At 43.2% G+C, this 20397-nt stretch overlaps 1 protein-coding gene across 4 annotated transcripts in view; it reads left to right on the top strand.

The window, feature by feature from the left end:
* Adamtsl3 (ADAMTS-like 3) overlaps positions 1–20397 on the top strand; it is a 279052-nt gene that overhangs the window by 195727 nt on the left and 62928 nt on the right. For all 4 annotated transcript variants that reach the window (XR_378247.3, XM_006507893.3, XM_006507894.3 and 1 more), the window contains exons 16-17: positions 9181–9470; positions 16749–16878. Coding sequence is in view for 3 of the 4 variants with exons in the window: in XM_006507893.3 (XP_006507956.1) it covers positions 9181–9470; positions 16749–16878 (420 nt within the window). In the remaining variant the exon portion in view is untranslated. The remainder of the gene's footprint in view (positions 1–9180; positions 9471–16748; positions 16879–20397) is intronic.

A 20397-nucleotide genomic window follows, 5' to 3' on the forward strand; every position in this document is an offset into this window, starting at 1 on the left:
TGACCTCACTGTTTAGTGTTGGCATCTCATTCTCCTTTGTATAAAATGGTCAGGTTAGGCTTCACTCTCGAGAGCCCATCCTAACCCAGAAATCAGCAGCTACTGGCTGCAGGCTATGTGGCGAGGCCCCACTTACAATGGTGTCAACCGACTTACAGAATCAAGAGCAAATCAAAGAAGCATTCTTGAGGCTGAGAGAGAGACCCAAAGAGAAAAAGGGAGCAAAGGGACTCTGAGGTGTCTAGCCCAGGAGTCCATCAGAACAGCAGCACCCGTGGCAGACTGGAGTAATTGAACAGGACAGCTGATCCCACAGTGGGCAGTTGAGTCTGGAGTGCTGACAAGCTAGCTGCAAAGAGAGCAATTCACAGATGGGACAGGAAGGAGGATCTCAACAGCCATCTGGCTCATTTCCCCGAGATGTCAACTCCAACCTGCATCTTTTACAAATAAAGAGAACTGAATAGAGAGGCGAAGTCTTGTGCAAGGCCTGTAGTTCATAATGGTGGTTTTCGCTCCAATTCTCATAGTACCATAGGCCTGTTTCCCATTCCACAGCACCATGGGACTCTGCTTTATAACCACTCAACGCCTTCTGCAGTGGGCGGAGGTCACCGCATTGAGACACAGCTCATTGTGGTTGAACAACACAAGCACTTTGTTGTAGCTCAAGTTGCTTCTAGCTCCATCCCCACTACCACACTTGGGCAGATATTTTCTCCTCTTGATCCAAAATATTTCTCCTTCTAACGTCCACTTTCTGAAACAGACATGCCTGTGCTATATCCCTAGCATCCCTCACTTTGGAGAAAGCTGTCCCAAGTCCTGAGACCTTGGTTTATTTTCTAAGTCCACCATTCTTAGCATCTTACCATTTGTCATTTGCCCTTGTTTTCAGGTCCCTTACCAACCTGTTCCACTTATCTGAACACTCCCATTTGTCACCATCCCTGAGCCCTAGAAGAGTATGGATACCTTAACTTCCTTCAGTGATGCAGGCTAAGAGCCCTGCATGTCATAGCTCAGTCTTGGTTTGATGCTTCTCCCAAAGGCACATTTGACTACCACTGCAGACGAAACCGTGGATGCTTCGGGGTTTCTGAGTTAAAGAGTCGAGTGTCTGCATGGGATCCTCAGCCACAGTGACTCACATACAGCAGCCTGGCACTGCCCTTCACCACGTCTCTCAGCCTCCCTTTCCCAATAGAGCCACACTGCTTGAATCTTTTTTTGAAAGTGTTTTTATTATGGAAAGTTTCAAACTGTTACAGAAGGGCAGCACAGTGAACAAACCCTCGGTGTGTGCACAGTGAGCCCCTCAAGGCTGCACTCGAGTTCACTACACCTCGTACTGTGCCTGCCCCATGAGCACTGCCCCATCCCACCGACTAAACACAGTGCATCACATCAGAGCATGTCTGCATCCTTCAGTTTTTCTCTCTCTAAAAGAGAAACAAACTTTAGTTTTTAAAAATGTGGTCCTCAGATCACTTCGATCAAGCTCATTTGGGTTGTTTCTATCGTGTAATGAACTGGGATCTGGTGCCTCACATCTACAATTGTAGCACTCAAGAAGTTGAAGCAGGAGGATTGCCACAAGTTTAAAGACAGCCTGGGCTACAGAGTGAGTTCCAAGGTCATTCTGAGCTACACTGTGAGACTCAGTTTCAAAAATCTAAAAACAAGCAAAAATGAACCAAAGTTGTAATAAACTCCGAGTCAGGGATATTGGAAGTGGAGTGTTGCCATTTTTTTTTGTTCCTTTTGCAACAGTAATCCAGTTTTTCTACTTCCTGTGGTATTACATTCATAATGCAAGGCTTGGCTCTTTAACCATTTGAAAGCACTCAGCTCATCGGCACTAAGAATATTCACACTCCTGTCTTACCTGTCCAGAGTGTTTCCATCATTCTCAGTGTGAACTGTGTCTATCAAACAGGCCCAGTTCTCTACCTGGCCCCAGACTCCAGTGATTTCCTTCCTGCTTTTTGTCCATGAATTCAGTCAGGAGAATCCTGTTACTCCTGCTGGCCTAGAACTTGTGGTCCTCTGCTTCCCAAGTGTCGCCATAGAACATCACCTGCAGGCTCCTCCAAGGGGGTAGGGGGGAATGTGCTGGTTAGGTTTTTGTCAACTGGACACACATTAGAGCCATCTGGGAAAAAGGAAGGTCGATTGAGAAAATACCCCTATCAGATAAGCATGTGGGCAAGCTTGTGTGACATTTTCTTGATTTTTAATTGATACGGGAGAGCTCAGCCCACTAGAGGGCAGTGCTAACCCTGGACAGGTAGTTCTGGGTTGTATAAAAACACAAGCAGAGTAAACTATGAAGAGCAAGCCAGTAAGCAGCATTCCTTCATGGTCACTGCCACAGCTCCTGACTCCCAAGTTCCTGCCCTGCTTTGTCCCTCAGTGACGAAACATATGAGATACAGAAATATAAACCCTTTCCTTTAGTTGGTTTTCATCTTGGTATGTTGTCACAGCAATGGAAAACAAATTAGGACAGGCTGTGAATACAAATTTTGTGATAGTAGTCCACCGGGTCCCTTGAAAGTTCAGAAAGCACTGTTGTATTAATGAATTAGTAGAGAGCAGTAATGGATAGTCTATAGTGGGTCCCATCCACGTCTTCTCCAAGCCTGAATTTCTGCCAGCCCGATCTGACTTAGATGGGGGTCTCCTTCCCTCAAACACAGAGCAGAGCTAATATGCTCGCTGCACCTGAAGGGCCTCTGTGTTTTCCCCACTGTGTGGAACCCGAGTGCCTGCACCTGTTGCTTGGCCTCTACCCCACCCCTGCCTTCTCCTGTTTGGAGATCTCCATGCAGTCCTCCTGGACGATGCTCATTGCTTGGCATTTGCTGGCCCACTCTGGCTGGCTGGTGTGAAGTTTTTAGTTTCCTGCCACTTTTGATTCTATTCATCCCCTCCACTTCCAAACAAAACCGCAACATATCTCGGCTTCCAGCTCACTCTTTTACGGCCACTGTCTTTTGTGGTCTGGGATGCTTGCTTGTTGACAGTGAAGGAGAGGATGATCCCAGCTGTATTTCACATCCCTCAAGGAAAGTCTGCCAAGCCGGCCAGGAAAAGATAAATACTCCCACCACTGCGGTTTACCAAGGGCGAGCTCTGAATTTACATAGAGAGTGGATGTACAAAGGCTTTTGTTTTAATTAGAAAAAGAAAAAAAAATAGAGTTTATAAAGGGAAGCCAAGGGAACTGCTGATCTGACCTCCCTGGCTGTCAGCCATGGAATGTGTTCTCAGTCAGTATGGCTGTCACTTTGTCATTTGTCATCCCGCTTTTAAGTTCCTCCCTGGAGCCTTCTGTGCTTCTATGGGATTCCCAACATTTCAGTGGTTTTGGTAACCCAGCTCCCATTTTTCATATATGAAAAGGAATGAAATAGCACAGACCGAGTCACAGTGTGCATGTTCTCTTCACTGCTTATTTGGCTTCTGCGTGAGTAGAAATTGTATTTGCTAAAATCCAAGACAGGCTGTGTTTCAGGAGTCTGCTTTTCTAACCACCTCTAACCCCAAGGACTTCTTTTTAAGGGAAGATCACATTCTAAGTGTACTGTGGGGATATTTAATTCTTGCAAATGTCCTAGGAGGGTGCTATTATCCTTATCACTTGGGGAGGACTGTCCCAATATCTCAGGGCTAGTCAGTGGTGGACAGAGAGCAGGGAGGTGGGGGTTGATGGCCTGTCCCATCATCTGGGCAACTCTAGTTCAAATCTACAAATTACAAAATAATCCAAAGTCTGAAAACATATAAGTACCAAGATGACACCTGATGACATACGATGGGCTACAGCTAAAATTCAGACATATTTAATGCTACATAATATTACCTTTGGGTTTCACATAGAAGACATCTAATAAACCAGTGGATTTTGTGTTCAGACTTGAGCCTATCCTCAGGTCTGCATAATATATTCTATGCATAATTGTATCTACATAATATATATACATATATTTGAAATTTAAAAAATATTCAAAATCTGAGTAGCATTTTGGGTAGGGAGGCTCAGCCTGCACTAGAGGAGGTTCAGGTTCCTGTCAGCTGACAATTCAGGTTTCTTCCATTCTAAGCGATTACACTGTGGAACTCAAAGGTATTATGGTCTGTTCGTGTTATCAGATGGCATTAGGGGACTGTTAGATATCAGGGATGACTTCCTGGGAAGGATGGTTTGGTGACTTGAGATCTTGATGTCCCAAAGGTGTCAGAAGCACTTGTGTGACTGGTACATGGGATGTGGATGTGTGTGTCAGTTAAGGTGGAATGCAGCAGATGCTCGTGGTAACCCAGGTTCACAACAGAGCTTGGACTTCATCTGACGGCAGTAGCAGTTGAAGGATATTAACCAGGAAAACAGCATAACCAATATTGTTCTACATTGTAAAGATCTCTAGTTGCCTGCAGTTTGCCTCTAGTTAAATCACCATGGTAAACCAAACTGCAGCCAATCTCAAGTAACACGCCTCTCATTATCCTGTTAGGATATCCCTGCTGGGGTGAGATTTCTGGACCAAAAAGATAGGTTCATTAAAGTCACCATGTGGTTGCTGGGAACTAAACGCAGGTCCTCTGCCTGTAAAGAGCTAGAGATACAATAGGATTAGATAAAGTTGCAGGGCAGAGAGGGACTCAACTGATCAGAGCACTGGCTTCTCTTCTAAATGTTCCAGGTTCAATTCCCAACACCCCCATGCCAGCTCACAACTGTTGGTATCTCCAGTACCAGGGGATTTGATACCTTTTTCTGGCCTCTGTGGGCACTACACATGTATGATACTCAGATATATGTGTCGGCAAAACACCATACTTGTAACATCAAAACAAAGGTAGATTTGGTTTTATAGAGCAGCAAGTGCACTTAACTGTTTAATCACGTCTCCAGTTCCCAATTCTAACCTTTTAGCTCTCGTTTTTCTATCAGGTTAAGCAATTACTCTATAATTGCTCCTTCTTTTTAAGATATTCTTGGTTGTTGTCAATCTCCCATAAATTTTTAGTGTTGTTTTATGTCTTTTTTGGCCCCTAACTCTAATAACCTCAGAAATTTAGATCCAAATTTTACCGATTGGGGGGGAGGGGCGAAATAAGAGTCATTGCAGTTCTGAGTCTTGTGCTCTGGGGGAAAGGGTATCTTTTCAATTTGTTCAGATCACTGGAATTAGAAGCTGTTCAGCATTTCAATTTTTAAAATGTTAAGTAGTATTTGTTTGTTAGTATGCATGCATGGGCATATATGTGCCATAGCATATCATCAGAAGAGAACCCCCAGGAGTCCACCATATGGGTCCTAGGAATTGAGCTTGGGTTGAGTTAGGCTTGGCAGCAAGCATTCTTTACCTGCTATGCCAGCTTACTGACCCTTTGCCCAACATTTCATAGTTTTAGCTATATGAGAATAGCATATTGCACATACAATTTTCATTTATATGCTCACAGAATTATGAATACTTTCTTATATTCCTAAGGCTTGTTTTTTTCTCACTTATAAAATTAAGGAGGTAATTTAACAATTAAGTAATACATGTATATACTTAGTATAGGATCTGTCAGCTAACATTGTGTTAGCTGAATTCTGTAAAAATTGGTCATTATACATGTCCATGTTTCATATTTGTGCATGGATATATTTGTAAATTATCTTATCAAATTACTTTTTCCCCAAAATTTTCAGTTAACTTTATGTTTTGCAGCCATCAGATAAAGTTTAAACCATGATACCTTGTCTATTTGGTTTACTATTTGGAAGGAGAACAGTTTGTTTGTTTGTTGAGGCAAGGTGTCAGCTGGCCAACTAAATGTACTGTAAAGCCCAGGCTGGTGTCAAACTCACCATTTTCCTGTCTCCAACTCTCAAACATTGGTATTACAGATGTGCAACACCATGCCCGCCCGCTGTTGCTTTTTCCTGATAGCTACACCTTCCCTCTTGACCTTCTATACTAAATTACCTTTTCTCCCTTTATTGGCTGCTATTCTTTTATTGTTTAGGTATTTGCATATTTGGATATTTTCCCATATATTAAAATCAGAGTACGTCTCTGAGACAAATCCAGGTATTACTTGTGTTTCAATAATATTGATAAATAATGAAGGCTTGACTTGTTATCATTCCTGTGTGTATGTGTGGGTGGGTAGGTGAGTGTGGGTGTGGGTGTGTTTATGCATGTGCCTGCATGAGTGTGGAGGTCAGAGGACAACTAGCAAGATTGATTCTCTCTTTGCACCACATGGGTCCCAGAGGTTGAACTCAGGTCCTCAAGCTTGGCAGCGGGCACCTTTACCCACAGAACCATCTTGCCAGGGATGCCATCATCCAAGTCGGCGTTATTTTGGAACATAGATCCAGATTTCTGGAGTTTATGAAAATTTTTTCTACTATACTTTTCTTTTTATTCTATTTATTTTCCTTGTTGTACCATAAAGTTGTAGAGTGGAAATTCCCATTTCCTTGTTGCTTGTGGGCAGGGGGAGTATCCTCCACTACTAGAGACCGCCTGCATTCTGTAGTATGTGGCCTCTTCCACCTTTGGGCCAGCAGCAGGAGCTGAGTGCTTCCCAGGTTTTCAGACTGGGCCCCTCAGCTCCGGGCCTGCCACACCTCTGACTTCAACCTGAGACGTTCCTATTTCTGAAGAACCATGTGATGAGGCTGGGTCCAGAATGATAACACAGGGTTATCATTAAATTTATAACTTTAAGAACATTAGGCGGATCCTTCTTGCTGCAGGCTATGACATAGTCATGTACTTCAGGGGTAAAAATATAGGGATATGTGGGGGGTTACCACTCTGCCTAGAAGTTTAGGCTTCAATGTTAGAATTTTTCTCACATTTTTCTGGAAGACAGTATGCTTTCATTATTTTATTTTTGAAAATGTTTTCTGTTTCATGTTTCTGTCTCAATTATCATCAATATCAGGTCACCTAAGTTCCTTTCACTGTGACCCTAAAAATAGCAGTTTTAATGGTCAGTGTTGCAGGCCATAGTATACACACGAGTCTTATCTGTTTAAAGTGCACTACTGATGACTTTCGACAGATGCTCACGTCTGTGCCAGTGGGGTGGGAGGCAGAGGCGGCAACTATCTTTAGGCATGGCTCCTCAAGTGAGGTGAGTTTCTTTATGTCACAGCAGAAAAGAGTTTCAGGACAACCTAGTATGAAGTGGAGTCAGAGATTATTGAGAAGAGCGTTTAAGGTAGATGGAAGCCTGGCGGTTATCAGGCTGAGAGGTTAATCCTCGCAAGGACAGAGCAATTGGCACCCCAGCGTGTGGGTTCCCAGGGAAGAGACCCTCAAGCATCTTAGCCTTACATACAGGATTCGGAAAGCTTTTAGAAGTTCTCTGTTCAGGGGCTTGGTAAGGTCGAAACGTTAATATTGAAACCTGCAACTCCACATCTCAGCATCAGCTCCTGACTTCCCATGCTATCTAGTAGCTGGACACTCTTCTCCTGCCTATAAAGTGATTTACAGTGTGTTGATCTCACTTACTGTAATGAGAAGTTAAATACTCATAGTCTTGGGGGGAGTGTTGCAGTAAATGAACCTGTTGACAGACATCACTTAAACCAGAGTTTTCCAAACATAATCTGTCACTTGATTCTTACACCTTTATTTTATTTCACTTTAGATTTTTTATTAATTTATTTGGGGGTATGTGTGTGTGTGTGTGTGTGTGTGTGTGTGTGTGCGCGCGCGCGCGCGCGCGCGCGCATGTGTGCACACGTGTGTGTATGTGTGGTAAGTATGGGCATTCATGTCACAGAGCACCTGTGAAGCTCAGAGGATAACCTTTAGAGGTCAAGAAGGAGTCACTTCTACCTCGTTTGAGGAAGTCTCTCAGGTCCCTGCCACTGTGCTGCATATTTTAGGTTAGCTGCCCAGTGAGCATCTGGGCGATTCTCCTTTCTCCACTTTGCCATGGGAATGCTGGGATTACAGAAGCCTGCTACCACATCCAGCCTCATACATGGGCTCTGGGAATCAAGCTTGGGTTGTAAGGCTCACACTGGTATCCACTAAGCCATCTCCCTATCTTTATCCTATCAATTTATTAATATCCTGTGATGCACAGTATTGCTTCAGAGCATCTTATAGATAATGTCTCTACTGAACCTGGTTTCATGCTGTCTGAATACATACAAGGCTTAGAAATAATTCTGCAGAAGGCCAGAGGGTAAATATTTCAGGTTATGCAGTATAAACAATCTGTTATAAACACCCAGTTCTACCCAGTAACAGAAAAACATCCATAAATGATAGGTTGTCAAATGAGTGTAGCTGTGCCCTGGGTACAGTTTTTGTCAGGCACTAAGATGTGGATTTTATTTTATTATTGTGTGTCATAAGATAGTATCCTCTTTCGTCACCAACAGTATCAAACTATAAGAATTATTTGTAGCTGGCGGGTGGCGCACGCCTTTAATTCCAGCACTTGGGAGGCAGAGGCAGGCGAATCTCTGAGTTCAAGGCCAGACTGGTCTACAGAGTGATTTCCAGGACAGCCAGGGCTATACAGAGAAACTCTTGTCTCGAAAAACCAAAATATATACATTTTTTTAGCTGATGGGCTCTTACAAGAACAGTTATGGATGAGATTTGGTTTGAGGGGCTCAGTCTAACAACCTTTATGACTTGGGCAATAATTCAAGATAAGGAATAAATGTTTTACTCCAAGATGCACTCCTACCTATGATTGAGAACATTCAAACGCCCAGGAGTTTGTTAAACAGAAAGAACATTACAGCTTCATCCTCTGCAAACATATCTGCCTTATCCTGCAGTTTAGCTGTTAAAGCTAGAGAATGTTCAACACTCTCCCCATTACAAACAAAAAGCCCACCAAGATTGGCTGAATAAAGATTGGCAAAAATATCCATCTGGTAAATAAAAATCACATAGTTATCTTTAAATGATTGTTTATTTATTGTATCTTAAGAAATTCTGGAATGTGTCACACTGGTCTTAGCATGGAACTTTTTGTGTAGAGGCAAAAGAAGCCTGTCTTTAATGAAAAAGTCTCTTTGTTGGTTGTAAGATCTCAAAACATGGTAACTACATAAAAAACAGTTCTCAGAACCATAGAATTCCTCTTACGGCCCACATGTGACCCCTTTTTTTGGCTTCCGGTATCCCTCAGGTTCATCCCAGAGCCCTGGTCAGCCTGCAGCACCACGTGCGGGCCTGGCATTCAGGTTCGTGAGGTGCGGTGTCGGGTGCTCCTCACGTTCACACAGACGGAGGCTGAGCTCCCTGAGGAGGAGTGTGAAGGCCCCAAGCCACCCACTGACCGACCCTGCCTCCGTCAAGCCTGTGACCAGAGCCCTGTGTCTCGAGAACTGGGTGGCCGTCTCCAAGAGAAGGACAGTGAGATGACTTACGACTGGGAGTACGCTGGCTTTACCCCCTGCACTGCAACATGTTTGGGAGGTATTCAGACTCCATCCTAAGGGATAGATATGTGGTCCATTGCTAAGGGTGTGACCTTGATAAGCCAGATATGCAAATTAGCAATAGTCCCAAAAGGGATGAATTCATTCAATAGCAAAATGATGCCTTTTCTTTCTTTTATATTTGGGAGAAATTATTATCGGCTTCCCTGAGAGGGGAAGAGGTCCATCGGTTAATATGGAATAAGTTAGAAAATGCAGAATGGATATATTGAAGCAATCTTATGTAGAAATCAGAGTTACAGAATGAGGCACCCTGGGATTGCATATAGCTGCTGCAATGATCAGTAAGATGCATCCTGAGAAAATGTTTCTTTTCATTCCTGCAGACCAGCCAGCAACCAGTATAGAGCACGCTCACCCTGTCCCCATGATGGATGGCTGTGTGTGTGCATAGGTGATATGCAGTGCAAAACACATTTAATCCAACTTCAGAGTTCTCCATAGTCTATAGCAGTCTAAACAATGTTGAAAGTCCAAAGTTCAAAGTCTCTTCTGAGATTCATCTAATCATTTAGCTGTAATCCCAAAGCAAGACAGAAAACCAGTTGGGCAAACTCCAAACTGCATCTGCATGTCTGATGTCAAAGCGCTCTTCAGATCTCCAACTCTTTTTTTCATCCTTGTTGACTGCAACAAATTTCTTTCTCCTGAGCTGTTTCTACTTCCTGTTAGCAGCTTTCCTCAGTAGATATCCCATGGCTCTGGTATCTCGAACATCTTGAGGTCTCCAAGGCAACTTCAATGTTACAGCTTCTTGCTCCAGTGTCTGGGATCCACACATGATCTTCTGGGCTCCTCCAAAGGGCTTGGGTCACTTCTCCAACTCTGCTCTCTATAGGCTCTGGTTGACTCCATACCACTGCTACTGCTGTTCTTGGTGATTGTACAATAGTACTGGCATCTCCAATACACTGGGGTCTTCCACTGCAACGAGGCTTCACCAATAGTCTCTCATAGGCTCCCTTCATGGTGCCAAGCCTCAACTTCTTTGCGTGACACCTTCAGACCTGAGCTGTCAACTGCAACCAAGGCTGCACCTTCACCAATGGCCTCTCCTGGTCTCACAGAGCTGAGTCTCAGCTGCTTGATTCACCTCAGCTGGGTGACTCTGACCCATTACCAAGTTCAGCTGCAGCATGAGGTACAACCTTGACTACCTCTGGATCACAGCTTCTTGGTGATTTCAGAAAACACTTCCTCAGTGATTTTGGTCTCTTCTTAATCACCACTAATTTCTTAGCTCTAGCTAACCAGATCAGCTGTCCCAGAGTCCCTTCTATTCTTGACCCTAAAGCAAGAGCCACATGCCAAGTTCTGCTGCTTGCTGAGGCTAGAACATGGCCTCACTTATTCTATTACCAACTTTCTATTTTCCAACTGCCTAAGCTTGGCAGTCCTAAAGTGTGCTCTGTAGATTGACCTTGAACTCAGAAGTCTGCACAGCTCTGTCTTCTGAAAGTCTAGATGAATGGTGTGTACCACCATGCCTGAACTTAAGCTTTTCTCTACTTGGAACTTTCTCTGACCTTGAACTCAAAGATCTGCTTGCCACTGTCTCCTGGGATTAGAGGTGAGTAGCACCATGCTTGAACTTGTTTTGAGGTCACCAGCCCTTTAATCTTTATCTCCTTGAAAACAGGATTCAGCTCCATTTTACTTCCTAGAGTCCTTTTATTACTTGAACCATACTATTTATATTTTTCCTTTCTAAGCTTGCTACACTTGCTCAAAATGCTCTTCATGAGACTTAGCCAGAGAACAGAGTCACTGTTGGATTTTCTTGAGACTTCCTTTGTCAATGCAATTAGTATAAATCTCTTTACATTCGCCTCAGATAGACTCCTGAGACAAGGGCAAGAAAGCAGCCACATTCTTCTCCAAAATATTGAAAGAACGGTCTTTTGGCCACATATTAAAATTCTTCTCTGAAACCTCTAGAGCCAGGCTTCCACATTTAAATTCATCCTCGGCAACAAAGTCTTCCATATTCCTCCTAGGATGGGCATTAAAGCCCCCTTAAAAGTATTCCACTGTCTTCCAAATCCAAAGTCCCAAAATCCACATTCTGCCAAACAAGAGCATAGTCAGGCTTTTCACAGCAATGCCCCAGTTTCTGGTACCAACTTCTGTCTTTAATTAGAGTGTTACTGCTGTGAACAGACACCATGACCAAGGTAACTCTTATAAAGACAACATTTAACTAGGGCTTGCTTAAAGTTTGGAGATTCAGTCCATTCTCATCAAGGTGGGAGCAGGGCAGCATCCAGGCAGGCATGGTACAGGAGGAGCTGAGAGTTCTACCTCTTGTTCTGAAGGCAGCTAGAAGACTGGCTTCCATGTAGCTAGTGTAAGGGTCTTATAGCCCACTCCCACAGTGACACAATTCCTCCAACAAGGCCACACCTCCAAATAGTGTCACTTCCTGGGCCAAGCATATTCAAACCACCACAGTGGGTCTTTGGATTATTTAAGGATTATAGAAAACTTTAAAAGGGAAATAGATGAGGAGGTAGAGCTCCTAAGAGCTGCTTTCTAGCTTTCGGCGTAAAGTGGAAAAATGGAAATAAACGGGAAGGGACTGGGAGTATGGCTTAGTCAGTAAAGTACTGGCTACACAAGCATGAGGACCTAAGTTTTTTACCAGTGCTGGTGGAAAAAGCCAGGCATGGTGGTATGGTGGTGAAGACTGGTGGATTCCACCAACTCAGTGACCAAATAACCCAATTAGTGAGTTGTGTTTCAGAAACAAAGTGGATGGCTCCTAAGGGAACACCAAGGTTGATATCTGTCCTTCACAGGCATTTATGTCTACACACACACACACACACACACACACACACACACACACCACATATGCACACACATAATCAATTGGTGTAAAAGAAAGCATAGCCACCAGGAAAGCTAGATCATTACTAACAAGAGAGAGCCCTAGTTTCCCAAATTATCCAGAACCCCTGAATCCTGTCCTTTGACCCTTGACTCATTTGCCTAGCCAGTTACTAGGCAGTGGGCTCACTCCCTGAGCACCCTGCATAGCAAGGTATCAGTTCCTGAAGTAGGTCAGAAAACAAAAGAAGCATCTAGCTAGGTGCCAATAGCTCAGGAGCGTGTTCCACTCTTCCTGGCAGTCTTGAGATGGTTACCTAGAACACCCTAGTAGCTCAGAGAACTTAAGGCCAACCATTGTCCCACAAATCCTCACTCTTGAGAATGAATTGTCAATCCTTGCCCTCTGGTATCCCTGACTGTCTTTCCCTTCCCTGTCTATCAGTCTCTAAACACACCCATCCTTGAGCCCTGCTTTGTAACATTGGCACTGATCCTAGCTAGAGTGGCATATATCTTACTCCAGGCTACAGCAAAGCTACTGTTTTGAGTATGGGGCTGGCCGTGTGTAATTTAGAAAAAGAATCCTTACCTGAGTCGGGTGCAGTGAGGCATGCCTGCAAGCCCAGCACTTGGGAAGTTGAGGCAAGGAGATCAGGAGTTGCAAGATATTCCTCCCTTACTGAGTTTGAACTACATGAGATGTTAGGCCAGTCTGAACTACATGAGAGCCCTTAGCCGCCTCCATTTCTTTCCCTCTCCTGCTTGCTTCTCCCTCATTCCTTGAAGTCCATTTCACCTCACTAGAAAATTATCCTTTCTGGTTTACTTGGGCCTGAAACATAAACCCGCCTCTCTTACTTCCAGATCACGTGGCCTCAATGTCTGCCAAAATGGTCACATGTTTGCCCCGAACTTAACTTCTCTCCCTCTAAGTTCAGGACCCTGGATACCTCTTCTTACGCACCTTGGACACCTAAGCACCGGCTCGCTCTTGGCATATAGAAAGTGGCTCTTTCTCTTGATGAGTCCTGCAAGCAGTTGGAGAGAATAAAAATTGAATCATTTTCACATGCTCCCTGTGGAGATGTGTTCTCGACACGGTACATTAGCTGTCACTGATTTGTTCTCTCCAAATCCCCTTCAAATCTTGACAGGCCTCAAGCTGTAGGTTTTTTCCCAGCTACTCTTGATGTAATTGGTTACTTCCTGTCAGGCTCCAGTGATGTTTATGATGCCCTCCATAAGGCCAAATAGCCTTCAACAGTCCTTAATCCTTACCAGCTGTGTCATCACAGGTTCCTGAGAAGAATTCACTGGTGTGGGACACTGAGCCATGTGCACACTTGCTAAGGAGTGGCACGGCACTGTTCTCTGGAAACATGCCATAGTTTGTTTTCTTCCTTCTCATTACCTGAAAGTTTGTAGTAGTCTGCCCTTAATCACACTAGTTAATCTTTTCAACATGATCCCAGGTGCACGTGTGTGCACACACATATATCACATACAAATATTACATGCATACATGCACATAGAACATAAAGCATATGTCACAATGTAGCATACCACACACATACCCACACACACATAGCACGCACACACACAACCAACACCACCACCACCACCATCACCATCCCCTTATATGTAAGGGTGTGATATGAACTTGTCAATACCCCAACTCAAAGTGATCTAAACTAACAAAAGAAATGTATTTGGTCTTTGTTTTGCTATTTTGAGATGGGGCATTACAATGTAGCTCTGGTTGGTTTTGTACTCACTGTGTAGACCAGACTGGCTTCAAACTCACAAAGAGCTGCCTGCTTCTGCTTCCCAAAACTTGGGATTAAATGAGTGAGCCACCATGCCTGGCTATATCTAATCATCTGTTTATTTCTTGCTAAAGACTTTGAATGTTTATTTGTATACACATGTACACATAGATGTGACCATGCACCATCATATATATGATGAAGGTCCCATACTGTGATATTCTGTAGAACTGTCACTCTGTGTTGTTTGTGCAAAGACACTGTATGTTTGCACAATGAAAGATTATTCAATAACATATTTCTTTAAATGTTTCCTTGACATTAGCATATGATGTGTATGTGTGTGCATGTGTATGCATGTTTTGTGTGTGTGTGTGTGTGTGTGTGTGTGTGTGTATGTGTGTAACTAAGAGATGACACTTTTATTAAAACATTGTGGAAGTCAATTATGAGGGATATAGTCTCATGCAACAAGAAGAATTTATTATAAAAATTTCACTGAACACACTCATTAATGTATTCTAAGTGCATTAATATAGTGACATGCATTTTGTTAGGAATAAGATGAATTTATTTTGATAAAATTTACCTTTTTCTTTCTTAAAAATAACTATTCGATCAAACCTCCTCCAACATAAGAAGGTCAAAATTACATTTTTGGATCGGCATGTGGTCTGTGAAATATTTTGTGGCCACCTTTGGAAAATATATTCTTCATTAATAAGCATTCCACATTATGTAGTAGATTTTAATGTTTTTTCTGTTGATGAAAAAGTATATCATGGGTGCTTTATCCAAATGATTTCAAGTGTATCTCTAAGACCCTTCTGGAGTCAGTCTCCATAAAAGGTTCTAAAATAGTCTGAATACATTCTCTAAAGAATTTATTTGTTACAAATTGAAGTGTATTTGAAATATGACTGCGTTTTCTTAGATTAAAAAAGTGAATAAAATCTATCAGGAAATGAACATCCATTCTCCTATGAGGATGCGAGGAAATTTGATGTTTGAAACAAAAGTCGTATTTCACCTTGATCAGTGCTTGTTTGAAACACTCAAAGAAGATGCCTGCCAGTTGCATCCCGTTGTCTTGGTGAGCATACGATGCAGATGAAGACAGTAGAAGGAGATCTATTACAAAGAATTGCAGAAGAAAAATATCTGTTGGAGAAGTATTTTGGCCTAGACTACATTTTGCAAAATGCTGTAATGGTTGAATTGAAACATGGCATTCAGAAAAAGGGCCACAAGCTTGTAACATAACGGAATGTGCATCTGACATGAAAGCAAATATGTTTGCACATTTCAAATAACAGTCAGACACTTCTGGCGTTTCCGTTAGAAATTTTTCATCAAAAATTTAGAGTTATATTTCACACAATTCCAGTTTCCAATCATTTTTCATTTTTTGTCTCAGCAGACAAAGAATACTGATCGAGAACATAGGCTTTAGGAGCCCCATAGATTGTTAGTCTGGCCTCCACGGGAAACTATGAATGTGAATGTTCACATTTATACAAGGGGGTATTGCTGCATGTGAAGGCCATGTGACATTCTGGGATCCCCAAGCTAGGATACAGATTACTAAAACCAGAGGCAGGGAGCTCATTCTTCAAGGGTTTTTTTTCCCATTTATTTAACTATTTTTATCTTTCTGTTTTCATGTGTGTGCATGTGTGTGTGTGTGTGTGTGTGTGTGTGTATGTGTGTATTCGTGTGTTTCTGTCTGTCTGTCTGTCTGTCTGTCTGTGTTGTGTATATGTATACGTTGTTTGCACATATCTGTGTACACATGGGTGGAAGTGAATGTAGAGCCTCTCTAAGTGATGTCAGGAGTTATCCCTAATCAGACATCCACTTTATCCTCCGAAGCAGAGGCTCTTAATCAAACCCAGAGCTCATGGATATGAATTTGGCTAGTCTTCCCCAGCAGCTTGTGTGAGGATCCCAGCTTGCTGCCTTCTGAGGCTGGAGTTCAGATGAGTGGCCATACCCACTGAGCTTTTACCTGGGCTTGGGGATATAAACTCTGGCTCTCACCCTTGCGCAGCAAGCACATTAGCTAATGAGCCATCTCCTTAGGCCAAATCTTCAGTTTTTAACCTACCCCCATTTCAGTCTTAACTTCTCTCTGAATTTCAAATTCCTTATTGCTAAATAAATAAAACAGAGGTGTGGGTTGCTGTAGACTTAGATGAAGGCGCATCACATACTTGTGCTATGGGAGGCACTTCTGCTAATAAAGGAGGCATCTCTAATTGCAGAAGCAGTGCAGAGGAGCTTCAGTCACAGTGGGACGATTCAGAGCACAACAGATTTATTGATGCGTGGTGATCTAGGAAAAATTGGTATTCTTTAGCAGATGTAGTTTTCCCTTAGGAAACCTTAAAGAAACACTTCAACTGCAGGGACACCCCTAGCTATGAATGCCCTAGGAAGCAGCTGATTCTGAGTGTAGGCTGCTACTAAATGTTTCCAGGTACTAGATTTTGGACGAGAGACTGGTTAGAGGTGAATGAAGTGATACTAAGGGGTAGAGACCTAGGCTTCCGATGCAGTCAAAGGACAATGTGCTGGTGATGTAAAGACCCCAGATTCCAGTTTCTTTGCATGGTAAGTTATTCTGTGCGTGTGCTGTTTCTCTTTTTGCCTTCCAGGCCATCAAGAAGCCATTGCTGTGTGTTTACACACCCAGACTCATCAGACCGTCAATGACAGCCTGTGTGACACAGTTCACCGTCCTCCACCAATGAGTCAGGCCTGTAACATGGAGCCCTGCCCGCCCAGGTATGTGCTGTCTTATACAGCTCAGGAAGAAATGATATCTGCAAGGAGCACCCTCTTTCAAAGAGAAACCCACCATACATAGGACTCACAAACTTATAAAAAAAGGTCAGGCAAACCCATTCAGAATTCCCATCTGCTCTACTTATGCTGGGACCCCAGTTTCTTTGGGGTCCATTCAAGGGCAACTAAACTGGGCAGAATTCCTCTTAAGCCTGACTTTAGTTTGCATTAAACATCAGTGGGCATAAACTGGCCTGCTATTGTGCAAATCAGTCAGGATGTTCCTTTCTTCCTCCTAGTCTCAAAGGAACTTCTCCCTCTGATGACCTGGCATCTGAGGGAGAGGTGGCCTGGACCCACAGCAGGCGCTTCATCATCTGTAATTGTGGAAGGTCAACCTTGTTACCTGAAACTCTCACAATATGCTACTACCTTCCTATGATGGTTAGCCTTTGTCAACTTGACACAAATTCGAGTCTCATGGGAGGAGGGGACCTCAAATTAGGGACTGCCTCCATCAGATTGGCCTGTGAGCATGTTTGTGGTGCATTTCCTTGATTAACAACTAATGTAGCCCACTGTGGGCAGGACAACCCCTGGGCAGATGGTCCTGGCTTGTATAAGAAAGCAGGCTGAGCAAGCTACGGTGGGTAAGCCAGCTCCTCCGTGGCCTCTGCTTCAGTTCATCCTTCAACAATGGGCTTGAAAGAAAAACCAACCAAACAACCCCTCCTCCCCATCACTTTCATTCAATATCCTGTCACAACAACCATGAAGCACACACAGACATCTTTACTTCTAGCTTGCCTTGGGGCTCACATTGTGGGGTATGAAATGCCAGAATCTCCAAAAAACAGGTAAGGGCTCTTTTATTGTAAAATGACTGTAACCTGCTTCCTGCCCAGGTCCTTGTAAGAACCTGGGATTTTGGCCCTCTGTTTCTGGATGTCACTGGCTATCGATGATTATAGCTCAGCATCATTGGCTTGTCACACATGCCTTCCCAGTGTAGCCTCAGCTGGTCTTTTCCTGTGTCTACCTTTATTATGTCAGCCACTGTTCGGCAATAAATTAGATGCCAACAAATTAGAGAACCCATTCCATTACCTCTCTTCTTCTCTGCTGCAATCTTAGCAGTTATGCTGTCCACTTGCTAAACTGCCATCACCCACTAAAGGCAGGTTTTGTGATGTCTAGGAGTCAAAGTGATGGAGAAAGGTTATGGTGTCCTCTGACTGTCATGCCGAGAGAATGTAAGTGTGTTTTATGAGCATCCAGGAAATAAGTTGGAGATGTGCATCTTCCCTTCATGAGCCTTGCCCTCAGAGAGCAGGCTAGCTCAGATGCCTCATGCTTGGTAAAAGCTTACCTGCAATGAGAAGAAACAGTGCTTTTGCCCATCTCTACATTTCTGACCTTGTTACTATCTACCAGAAATACCAGGATCTTCTTGGCTGCTCTCAGAGCCATCTTTCTGGTCTCGGATGGGATAATGCAAGGCCCATGACTTCATGCTGCCAGGCAAGGTGAGGCCCAGAAGTAGCACAGGGAAGTCTCTTCCCATTGCTTTACATTCACATCTCGGTGACTGCAGTCCAAGGTAATCCACACTAGAACGCTCATTCCACAACAGGCAAGAAAAATGAAAGGGAGGGGAAGTTTGGTCTTACTGCCAACCAGGACACCCACTGTGTGAGCGGCATCCAGAGCTTTTCATGAATATCAAGCACAGTCAGTTCTTCATGTCCAAGAGTTCATTGTTCAAAGCAATCGTGATCAAAAGTACTGTTTTAGTGGCCCAGGCGTATGGCTCAGTATAAAGGGTTATGTAGCATCTATGAATATCTAACATATATAAGGCCTTATTTCTGATCTCTAGCCCTGTGGAAATTTGCATTACTTATCCCACACATATCCAAGTGCGTTGGCTAATCTTGGTTGTCATTTAGACCCACCTGGGAAAGGGGGACATGCATTGGGAAGTTGCCTCCATCAGATTAGCCTGGGAGTATGTCTGTGGAGCATTTTCACAATTGCTGACTGAGGTAGGAAGACACTTTCTACTGTGGGCAGCATTATCCCTAGGCAGGCAAGCTTTGACCCTCTAAGAAATGGGTAGCTGATCTAGGTGATCTTGAGCTTGGAAGCAAGCTAGTGAGTAAACAGTACTCCACAGTCTCGGCTTCAGTTTATGCTTCCAGGTTCCTGCCTTGAGCTCCTGCTCTGGCTTCCCTCTATGAGGGACTAAGTGTTAAGACAAAATAAACCCTTTCCTTGCCATGTTGCTATTGGCCATGGTGTTTATCATAGCAACAAATAGCAAATCAAAGCATCAGACTCCTTACTTCTTGTCATTATTTCCCAAGTAATGTAACAGAGCAGCTCTTTACACAGTGTTCACATTGTACCAAGGACTATGGGTAACCTAGAGATAACTTAAAGTACACCATTTTATCTAAGGGACTTGGGAAATCGTGGATTTCAGTGTCTTCTAGGGAAGGAGGTTGTCTTGGAATACTTGTTGCAGATACAAAGGATGACTTGACTTGGGGTATCGTGGAGTGTGGATCAGATGGGAAAAAGCCATTCATGGGAATAGTGCTCGGTACTAAGTGGGCATACCTTAGTGAACCAAGTGAGTGACTTTTCCAGGGCTTTTGCTTTTCTTCTCATTCTAATATTAAAGTCCGAATCAAATATTTTTGAAAAAGCTGTTATTTTCTGTGAACCCACAGGGACATCATTACCCTTTTACTGTGTATAGACAAAAATGTATTCTTCATGAATACAGTTGACTGTGCTTCTGTAACTATAGCCATAAAGATAATTTCATCTCTGTAGTGTTTTCCAGAAATGCTCAGAGCATAGCCCTACTTTCTACAGTGTGTTCACCTGTACATCAGAGCTCAGTAGAGGGGTCCTGGGGGTCTCACAACACATACAGATGTCTTCTATGGGCTTTAGACATACCAAGCAGTGGCATGAATTTGTAGCTACTCTATGTGCTATATCATAAATTTCTCTGCTAGTTTAGTCAATAACTTCACATCCATTTAAAGATGTAGTAAGAATATGTAACATATAAATAACCTTGGTTTCTGAGTATGAGAACAGAATTATGGGTTCCTAAGATGTTGGCAATTTGCCCAAGAACACACAGTAAACAAATTGCATGATACAAAGTCAAACACAGGAATGGAGATTTCCCATTAAGTAGTATCTAGTCCAGACTCTGCCCTTTCCAAACCACAAAAAGGAAGCTGCTCCTAGCAGAATCAATCTCTTGGTTTCCAACCCTCGCTGCCTGCCATTGTTTCTCTCTACATCAGCCAGCGTACAGTTTCTCTCTGTGGAAATATGGCTATAAAGGAAGTGGTCTAGATTTGTGCAGATTTTAAATGGTGACTACAGAATGATGAACCATGAAGTTCTCGTAGCCATTAACTAAGACAAGTCAAAAGAAAAGAAGACAAGACAAGACAACCCAAAAGTACTGGAGTACTTTCTCTCTCTATGTCA

This window comes from Mus musculus, chromosome 7, assembly GCF_000001635.26.
Source record: "Mus musculus strain C57BL/6J chromosome 7, GRCm38.p6 C57BL/6J".
Taxonomy (NCBI): Eukaryota; Metazoa; Chordata; class Mammalia; order Rodentia; family Muridae; genus Mus; species Mus musculus.